General features: G+C 41.2%; 1 protein-coding gene across 1 annotated transcript; it reads right to left on the bottom strand.

The window, feature by feature from the left end:
- Positions 1–231: 231 nt before the first annotated feature.
- Positions 232–3,188, bottom strand: LOC113012781 (uncharacterized). The gene is made up of 2 exons (XM_026153108.2): positions 1,187–3,188; positions 232–724 (listed from the first exon to the last, which is right to left on the bottom strand). The coding sequence occupies exons 1-2, from the start codon at positions 1,886–1,888 to the stop codon at positions 449–451; spliced, it is 978 nt and encodes a 325-aa protein (XP_026008893.2). The 5' UTR covers positions 1,889–3,188; the 3' UTR covers positions 232–448.
- Positions 3,189–10,765: the final 7,577 nt, after the last annotated feature.

Consider the following 10,765-nt stretch of genomic DNA (forward strand, 5'->3'; position numbering starts at 1 on the left):
TTTTCCTTGTTGTCTTTATTTTACACAAATACCTGCAGCTGTTGTTTAAAAATGTCTCGCTATGTGCAATAAATGAATAAAATCTCATAATGACTGTAATCTTCATCAGGTTAGAGTGTCAGTTTGTTATTATCTCAACTTTATTGGCAAACAGCAGCTTCCCTGAGATTTTTATAAAGAGCAAAGTAAACAGAGTGAAGACTGTAAATCTCTATAAACAAACAGGACAAGTTCTCGCTGTAAATGAATAATTTTAATATAAAAGGGGACTAAATAAGTAAGCAGAATAAACAATAAAACAGTTCTGAAGAATGAAGAATTTTGTAAAGTTGTCTGAGGAGCTTTGAAAGAAAGCGACTGGACGTTCACCTCTTCTTCTCCACTTTAAGGGTTGAGTTGTTTTTCGTTTTCAGCTCATCATTTATAAAGTCAGGGTTCCCGTTTGACTTTAGCATGTGTTGTTGGTCACAGTCTGATTCTCTGCTCCCTTCAGCCCCTCCTCCTCCTCTTTGCCGTTGCAGAGGTGTCCATCACCGTTGTTGATGCTAACATTTTTCAAGTTTATTTCTTCCTGCTCTGAGGATCCTCCACTGAAACCTTGAGTGTGCACATTGAATTTCCTGTTCTTCAGAAACCAGCAGAGCCAAACCAGCAGGGCAACGATCACAAATACAGCTGCTGTTATGAAGAATGTTCTCCACGACCAGTCGGAGCACTCTGATGGCTGCAGAGGACAAGAAGACAGAGCAGAAATGTTAGTGAGCAGTTTTAACTGACTTTAAATGCTTTCAGTTAAAGTGAAAATAAAACATTTTACACCGTAAAGCTTAACGTAAGGATGAGATCTTTATGTGGTGCGACAAGTGGTGAGACTGAAGGTTGGACAGCAGATGTGGGGACATTAAAATTGCAGAAAATTGTAGAATTTTGGTCAAACAGGAAAAACAGGGGCTTCTGGTTTTTATGGAGCTTCTGCGACCATTATGACACAGACTATGAGGCTCTGAAAGAGCTGCTTCCACCAAGTTATCAAAGCCCATGACTGCCATAAAGGCCTCCCCCGATCATCAGAATACATTTCTTGTTGAGCTGGGCTCTGTTATCTGTGTGGTTGTGTGGAAGAATACCTCAGTAGACCTTTAATGTTCACAGTGAAGTCTAAAACTAATGCAGTCTGTGTTCTTACCCTCTCTGTGGTTGTAGGCTGGGATGTGGTGCTCGGTGGTGTCGGTGGTGTGGAGACGTGCAGGCGGACAGCGGAGCGGTGTTTCTCCACTTTGTCGATGTCACAGTAATAAACTCCTCTTTCTCTCGCCTCGGCTCGCTTTATGATGAGGGACAGGTTTGCTCGTTGGTCCCAGTCTGATGGTATTGAGACCCGGCTTTCATCAAAGCTTTTTCCATATGTGGTTTTCCCCGACCCGACATCCAGCTCCAGCACCACCTTTCCATCTCTCCTCCAGCGCACAGACTTCACCCACTGACCTGCTGTGATGGAGCGGCACGGGAGGATGGCATCCTCGCCCTCGCGTACAAAAACATCAGAAGGTATGAATACCTGCAGCTGTGCACTCTCTTCTTTCTTGTTGTTGCAGTCAAACTCGTAATAGCCTTCATCACTGATATCTGCACTGGTCAGTATCACAGAGTCGCTGCTTTGGAAAAACCTGTTAATATAACCTGGAGCCGGCTTCCAGCTGCCGTCGAGATCCCCGACCGAATGGAGGCTGTTGTCCTGCAGGCGACGTTTCAGCGTGCCTCTTCCTTTCATGCACTCCTCTGTGAGGGGAAATGTTACATCGTCTCCTGCAGCGGCTTGAATCAGTTTCCCAGAAACGCTGCTGATAAAAAGAAGAGGAATGAGCGTAGAGACCGAAAAACGTGTCATCTTGTCAGTGTGGCAGCAAAGTGAGCCGCACAGCAGCTGACTCTTTTTATCTGCCGAGGCGTCTGGTTATGACTGCTTGTGCCAACCAATGCACCGCCCTCAGAGAAACCACAGGAAACCACAGAGTGGGTGAGTGCTCAAAGGGCCTGTTAGTGTTGGTGTATGAGGTGAGATTGGTACCCAGCACAGACTTTTAAGCCGGCGAGGCATGATAGCGGATGGCGCTCAGGTGCGTCCGCCTCACTTGCAGCCGCCTCACAGACCACGTCCCGCCACAACCACCTTTATAAATCTTCACAGTCTGAACTCTCTTTGACAAGATTTCTTGTAATACTTCTCCACGCGTCTTGATGGACATTCAAAGTCTTTGTTTCTGCCTTTAGATGATCCCACATGTTGAGTTACAGGATCTGGGGAGGCCAATCCATGACTGATAGTGTGTGTGTTTTTCTATCCAGGTATGGTTTTACTGCACTGACTGTGTGTTTGGGATCCTTGTCATGCTGAAATGAGGCTGCTATATAATTTTGGCACACCACAGTCTGTACCTCCTGTTTCTAGTTTGGCTTCTTGCCAGTCACCTGTTTGGAACAATTAGTGTTTTTTTGACAGGCTGCTGCTAACAAAGTACCCAGTGAAACAGTTTTAAACCATTTCACTGCCCATTCAGGAGTTAGCTACCTGAATGATTGGTCAGTGTTAGTAACTTAACAAAAACCAAGAACACTTCCTTAACCTCCAAGGCCCTCCTGCCCACATATGTGGACATCACATTTTGAGTTGTGCCTGATAAAGTGCCTGATATCTGCTTACGAGGACATTATAGTGCCTCTGTTTTATCAAAATTTTAAATGAATATCCTCATATGTGGCTCTCATTTTTCTTAGAAACAAAAATCAGGTAAAAAAAAAAAAAAAAATCTGGCGATTCTTTGTTTTTACATTCATCAGGTCCCAATCAGCCCAAATATCAAAGAGAAATTAAAAATGCATGCTGTGGAGGAGTTTGGGTGTTAGGAGGTTAAGAAGCCATAAAACACTTTACTTTTACACGTTTTTTGCTTTAGGAGGTTCACTCTGAATCCTGACCTACTTTATTTCACAGTATATAGGAACAGTTAAGAGAGGTTAGTAACATCTGGAAGACTCAGACTGATGCAGAGATCTGAACTCTGATCCGTTCAGTTCTTCTGGTTTCTGAAGCTGCTTCTTTGTCCGTCTTACTGTTCAGTTGTGCGAAAAAGTGTTTGACTCCTTTGTGATTTTTCTTTAAATGTTTGTCACTTGTTTCAGATCACTAAATTTAAATATTAGACAAAGATAACACCAGTAGTTTATTATTACAATTATTATTAATCCAAACCTATATGGCTCTGCGTAAAAAAATGGATGTTTGTGTGTGACTATAACTGTGTCAGTAAAATAAACATCGCTTCAAGACATGTTTTACAGTTTTCTGTAACAAAATCAGAAATAAGATGGATTAATAGTCATGAGGGGACTCTTTATTAAGAACTTGAAACTGTTCATCTGCTGCAGTGTCTCTTTGGCCAGCACCAGTGTGCTCTCCCTGGTATCACGTGTTCATGTGAAGCAGAGAGCGCTTACCTGGAATGACTAAGACACAGTTGTGCTGTTTGTAAGTTGTCTCTTCACCACACGTACTCACATGCTATGAAGCTTAACTTCTTTTAATTTCATTTTTTGTTCTTGTTTAGTTCAATGGAAACGACCTGTCTGTAAATGGTCACGAAACAGAAAGAGTTTCGATGCTTCCTGTTCAAAGCGTAGCGACTCAAACTGTGTGTAAAACCTCCCACATCTGTGCGACTGACAGTGACATCAGTGGCTGACTAGCTGATTCTCTGTAGATTGACATCATCTTTATGAGTTGTGAGTGGCATTGCTTTCATAATCAATCACAAAAAATATCTTAGCTTCAGTTTTGTTTGTTTAAATAAATCCAGTTTTTAACGTAACTGTGTCAGACCTGACATATCTTTCTTTTGTAAGAAAATAAAATCTGAAAAAGTAAAAGTATCATTACTTTTTCTTGAAACTACAAATAGTCTGGCACAGAACGACTGGCGACCTGTAGCCCTGACCCCCATCGTGAGCAAATGCTTCAAGAAGCTGATCAGGGACTTCATCTGCTCTGCACTACCCGACTCACTGGACTCTCTACAATTCGCATACCACCACAACAGGTCCACTGATGATGCCATAGCCCTGACACTACACACTGCCCTGTCACACCTGGAGAAGAGAGACACGTATGTGAGAATGCTGTTTGTAGATTACAGCTCAGCATTCAATACCATCGTTCCCTCGAAGCTGGACAGGAAACTGCAGGATCTAGGACTGAGCAGCTCCCTCTGCAGCTGGATCCTTAGCTTCCTGTCTGACAGACGCCAAGTGGTCAGACTGGGCAGCATCACCTCATCCCCCATCACACTGAACACTGGTGCTCCACAGGGGTGTGTACTGAGCCCTCTCCTGTACTCACTCTACACCTACGACTGCACGGCCACTAACAGCTCCAACATCATTGTGAAGTTTGCGGACGACACTACAGTGGTGGGTCTTATCACCAACGGTGATGAGACGGCTTACAGGGAGGAGGTCAGCGCCCTGACCCACTGGTGTCAAGACAACCATCTCACCCTCAACGTCGCAAAGACAAAGGAGTTGATAGTGGACTTCCGGAGGTGCAGAGAAGTACACACCCCCATCACCATCAACGGCGCTGCTGTGGAGAGAGTGAGCAGCTTCCGTTTCCTTGGAGTACATCTGGCTGAGGATCTTACGTGGTCAGTACACACAAACAAAACAGTGAAGAAGGCGCAGCAGCACCTCTTCTTTCTCAGGAGATTGAAAAGATTCGGCATGAGCCCCCGCATCCTCAGGACCTTCTATCGCTGTGCCACACACACACACACACACACACACACACACACACACACACACACACACACACACACACACACACACACACACATGTAGGATAATATTTAGTATACACATCCAGAAATGCATACACTATTATATATTGTACATATATTTATTAGTTTCAGGTTGGCCATTCTTGTATTTGCTGGTTTGTGTTGTTGTGTTTGCACATCTCTGTTGCTTGTGGGGCTCGCACACAAGAATTTCACTCGCATGTGCTGTGCCAGTGTGCCTGCACATGCGATGTGACAATAAAAGTGATTTGATTTGATTTGATTTAGTCTGGTTTGATGATGTTAATAGTGGCTTTATGGTTGAAAACATTTGGTTAACACAACTTTGTATCTGCACTGACTGTGTAGTCAGTTAAGTTTAGGCTGGAGTTTATCAACATCACTGTGTTTAAAGATTTGAATTTTTAATAAAATGTCTGTACACCTGATAGCCTCATAGGCTGAACTGACTTTGGAGATCTAACAATTTTCACTTTACTAGTCAATCCTGATCACTAAGGAGGTCTTAGCTTTGGCAAGTTAAGAGACACTGTAGAACCTTCAACAGCACCGACTAAAAGATTTAAGTGTATGTATACATTTGATCTGTGTGGATAAGAGGAAAGTGTAGTGGTTTTCACAGTCACCTAACGAGCAAAAGATCCTCAGTTTGATCCTGGGAGGAGACATTATTTCCCTTTGGATTTGGCAAAAATCTGCCAAGTCAAACATGTGGAGTTGGATGTGAGTTTGTAAGAGATGCAACACTAACTGCACATCTAGCAGATTTAAAACAGCAGAATGCAATTCCAAATAAAGATTTTATTTCTAGCTGATGTTATTAGGAACAGTTAAGAGAGGTTAGTAACAATGGGAAGACTCAGACTGATGCAGAGATCAGAATTCCGATTACTGAAGCTGCTTCTTTGTCAGTCTTACTGTTCAGTGGTGTGAAAAAGTGTTTGACTCCTTTGGTTTTGAGGTTTCCTGTTTAGCGACACGCTGAGTCAGAACAAGCATGGATGCGCTAAAATGTGTTCCCCACATTGAACAGTGAAAATGAGCAAACATTTGCCAGTGGTTTTTGGCTGACTTCCTGAGAATGAAGCTTTTTGTAGCAAAATATAAAGAAGTAGAGTGTCTTTGCTCCTTTTTTGTTCTCAAACTGTTCTCCTCTAGAAGCTCAGTCTGGCTGGAGTTCGTTTTTTCTCTCCCTGTCTTCCCTCATGAATTACATATTTCATTGTTTCCATCCTACCTCTCTCCGACCTGCCCTAATATGATGTCTGTGAAATGAATGTACGAACGGAAGGGGGTCCAATTTCACTGCATATTTGTCACTGCACATGACAAAGAAAGGGCTATCTATCTATCTATGATGTGTAAGTTAAATCTGTTGTCTTTTTTTTAAAGCTTCTGTTTGAAAAGATGAACCTATAACATAAACTGAAGCCCATGATAGTACAGATGGTCTCTGTTAAAACTGAGATTTGAATCTCAATGAGATTTTTACCTGGATAAATAAAGGATTCATAAAATATAACACTACAATCAGCAAATCAAACAGGAGGTCTGTATGTGGACTGGAGGCACTTTTTTGAAAACATCAAACGTCCTCACTCAGACAGGAAGTAGACAGTTTATTTAGAAAATATATATACAAATATAGGCATAGATGCAATGAAACAGATCAAATGAAGTTTTAATCTAAAATCATATGTGAATGGTCATTGTTATCATTTGTGACTATGAAAACATCGACATTATTAAAATGCACACTAAACACTAAAGCACGTTCATAAAAGCTGGCATTGTGCAGGAGACGCAGCTGCTGGCAGATGTGCTGAAGAGGAGGAGGAAGAGGAGAGGTTCTCATGATCCATCTAGGCTACATTTGCTCGACCGCAGTGTCTGCATTAGGCACCTCTGGGGCAGCATGTGTGATCAGTGATGGGAATAACAGCATTGCTTTTTTCAATAACGAGTAATCTAACTAATTACTATTTCTATTGTTACAACGTTACTAACAGGGAAATGCAGTCCGTTACTATTTTTCAACAAACAGACGGTTGAAGCTGTGTTCAGTTTACCGCGTCTTATATCAGTTGCACGGAAGTAGCTGTAAGTAATCTGGACGCTACAGCTTTAAGCAGCTGCGCGCGCTCCCGCGGACGGTAATCATGATCACTATCTAGCACAGAGCTTCCCAAAGTGTGGGGCCCGCCACCTAGGGAGAGCGCAGAGCCATTGCAGGGTGGGGTGGGGTGGGGTGGGGGGGGGGGGGGGGTGGGGGGGGCGCTGTATGAAAAGGGAGAAAAAAAACAACGTTTGGACACTGCTAGCTCAGGACGCCCACAAAAACGCAAAGCAGGAGATGACGCATCGCTGAACATGTTTCCAAACCAACTTCATTCTAAGCCAAAGACTAGGAAATAGGGTGAAGCAAATCTGCCCTTTGGTTTCACCTGCACAAGTGCTGAGGTAGGTCTCCCCTGCAGAATTGGTTTTCCCTTTAGTTGGGAGCACGCGCTGGGCTGTTCAAATCACAGACAAACAGTATCCTACAGCTATTTATGTTCTTAAACCCATTTTGCACAGAGAGGCATTTTTTGAAAAATGTATTGATAGCAATGTTGAATATTATTACACAGGAAAAAAAACAACTACATGTAAAATAATTACAAAATAATAATTACAGTTTTTGCCGAATGCCTAAACCCTAACTGTGATTCCTGTAGCACAATTTCTAAACCATTCAGACTTATAGCAAAACCACTCACTGAGTTTGCAAAACTAAAAGCACAAAAACTGCTTTGCACTCAGTTTGCAATTTTGTAACACACACTTTGCAAAACTGTAGGCACAATTCACTGCACAACACTCAATTACCAAATTTCCAACACACTCCTAGCAAAAGTATACACATGTATGGCTATCATTAACACTAATTTGCCAACTGTCTGGCACACTTTCACATGTGGAAACTTTTTTAGATAATTAGTTCACTTTGCAATCAGCCTAAGCACTATAATACAGGTAAGCTGTGTGTGCAGAGTACAATGGAGGGAGCAGAAAGAGTGAGAAGTAGAGGAGGCCGAGGAAGAGGACGTGGAGGTGAAGAAGTTGGATGAAGAGGACGACAAGGACAAGGAGGAGCAAGAGGAAGACGAGGAGGGGGGAGAGGAAGATGAGGAGGGGGGAGAGGAAGATGAGGAGGGGGGAGAGGAAGATGAGGAGGGGGGAGAGGAAGGGTAAGAAGAGTAAGAAATAGAATTGCTGATGACATCAGAGCTACAATAGTGGACCATGTAATCAACCGTGGAATGACCCTGAGGGTAGCTGGCCAACGGGTCCAGCCTAACTCGAGCCGCTACACTGTAGCAAGTACCATAAGGACATCTTGAAATGAGAATCGGTTAGTACAGTCACTTTGCTCAAATATTTGTAGCACTGCCGTATGCCAATGAGAAACACACCAATACCATTGATGTAAAAATACTGAAATTGTTACTTTACAGAATTGCTAGATGACCAGATGCTGGGGCAGAGGAAGCATGTTCACTGCAGACCAAGTAACCCATATAGTCATTATGGCAATTGCAAATAATCCTATACTTGGAAATAAACACTTGTGTTTGTTTTGATGTGTTTGAATAAACACCAGTACTTGAAGTTTGGATCCCTCTATGCTTATGGATCTATGACAGAAGTATGAGCTCAAACTGACATAGCCTACCTTGTGCACAGAGAAAGCAAAAGCCAGATGTGTTTTGTATTCATACCATCAGTGTGCAGTTGGCGCATTGTGTGCTTAGTAGATGATGGCTTGTGTGTACTGTTTGATACGGAAACACCATTTTTACGAAGGTGTGAAGAGTTAATCTAGCTGTGTTTGCTTTTGCAAGAGAACTACAATGTTTTGATTATTGGGAGACAGGTTTTTTTATTTGTGTGAAGAGTTTTGCAAAATTAGCCAATAGTTACAGAAAATGTGCTTAAGCAATCAGAAAAAACTGTAATTGACGCCACTGCCTTTGTAAATAGAGGGAGAGTAACTGCGTGTTTATGTGTAAGCGTGTAAAACCTCAAGATAGAGACAAAATACTGTTAATCTGACTATCTGCCATTCTGCAATTCATCTCATGTAATGCCAATCACATGACCACTTAAAGACAAAGCAACAAAGTGATATATACCAGTTTTTAAACTGTGTTGATAGGCCACGTAAAACCAGAGTCATGATAAACAATATATACATGGAGTTTTTTCCTTAATAGTTTCGTCACGTTTACTGTCTAATAGTGTTGGTAAATTTGATTCTTTTTACTGAATCGAGTGTTAATGAGTCACTCACCAAAGTGAATCGGTTGCTTTGAGTCATTTGATTCACTGAGTCAGTTGATCAGAGTGCAAAAAATTTTACATTTTCACTCAAACTTAATTTGTTTCCCTTTTCATGTAAATCCCCCTGCTAACATGAATGATTAAAAAAAACAAAAAACAACAACAACTATTTTATAGAGAAAAAAAAGAGCAAAAACATTTCTAAAATTAAGCAATTTCCTATCAAAATTGGCACATCGTTTACAAACCCTCCGCGGTCTTTCGCTACTCAGGTTTAACATGATATATAAGTCACTTAGATAACTTAAAAATGTTATTGTTTGGCTTTTGTCAGTGTTTTATTTGTTCCTGAGTAAATCGGTTTGACTTAGATTAAAGTTATAGTTTTGACACAGCTGAATAAACATTTAACAGAAAACTGATTAAACAGAAGTGCGAGATGGTTGAGAATTTACTCCTGTGTCCTGTTATATTTGAGATCAGACGGCTGAGATAATTAAACTCCACCGAGACAATCTGCAAATTTCATTTAAATTTAATAAACTATCATCTTGTCTTTATTTTTAGTTAGCACATACCTTAAACACTTCAAGCTGTAAGCTAATGATAGTTATATAAGAGCAGATGCTGCTGGTGCAGTAAGCTGTACGTTTTACGTCCAATGGATGCATGATCTGATTAGTCGACTAATCGCAAAAATAATCGGTGACTAGTTGACTATCAAAATAATTGTTTGTGGCAGCCCTCGTGGCCACCAGACTCTGGACCTCTCTTCCTCCGAGCTTGAGGTCAGTGGACTCTTTCAAGAAACAACTAAAAACTCATCTTTTCAGACTTGCATTTAGTTAATTCTTCTTTTTTTCCCCTGGTATTTTGCACTGGTTTGTCCTGAAGCACTTTGTAAATTTGTCTTGAAAGGTGCTTTAGAAATAAAATTTTTAATTACTTACTTGATATATGATATAAGATAAGACAAGTCATGACAAGATAAGACATTCTTTCTTAGTCCACATCCAAACAGTGGACAGGAACAAATAAACAGATTCAGCATAACCTGATAGACTTGATGAGCAACCTGGTGAAACAGCAAGCCCAGTGCCTGCCAGAGTTGGTGCAAAAGTTTGAAATGATTTTGGATTTTCTCTAAGCCACACAGGGTCGAAAGGGACTACATGCTGGTGGCATAATTCTGGCTGGATACTTAACCACTCTTTTAGCAGAACCCTTTAAACTGGTTAGTTTCTGGAACAAACTTTGCTTTTAAGCATAGTTTTCAGGAGGGATGTACTGATTTGGGCTTTCACTACAAGTTGTAAAAATATGTGTTCATTCTAGAAGTTTAAGACCAAGTTCAGAGAAAAGATTTGGCCGGTTGAAAAAAATCACTATTATCACTGTCAGTAAAAAAAAATAAATTAATAAAATCATTGTATGTATGAAGAAATTTGGCTTTTGACTACTCCAATTGATTTCACCAGCGCTTCCTTCCCCCTGCTGTGCAGCAGTAAATATTGCAGCATTATCTCAAAGGCAGATATAAAGTTGCATTCAGTTTGACATTGAATATATATGGATTCAAAGAAAGCAAACAA

This window comes from Astatotilapia calliptera, chromosome 3 (genome assembly GCF_964374335.1).
Source record: "Astatotilapia calliptera chromosome 3, fAstCal68.1, whole genome shotgun sequence".
In the NCBI taxonomy this organism is placed as follows: Eukaryota; Metazoa; Chordata; class Actinopteri; order Cichliformes; family Cichlidae; genus Astatotilapia; species Astatotilapia calliptera.

Bases quoted from the DNA above. Each gene is read 5' to 3' on its own strand.
- LOC113012781 (XM_026153108.2), bottom strand. From the start codon at position 1,888: ATGACACGTTTTTCGGTCTCTACGCTCATTCCTCTTCTTTTTATCAGC. The intron at 725-1,186 runs GTAAGAACACAG...TGTCCTCTGCAG, and splicing joins AGCCTACAACCACAGAGAGG to CCATCAGAGTGCTCCGACTG.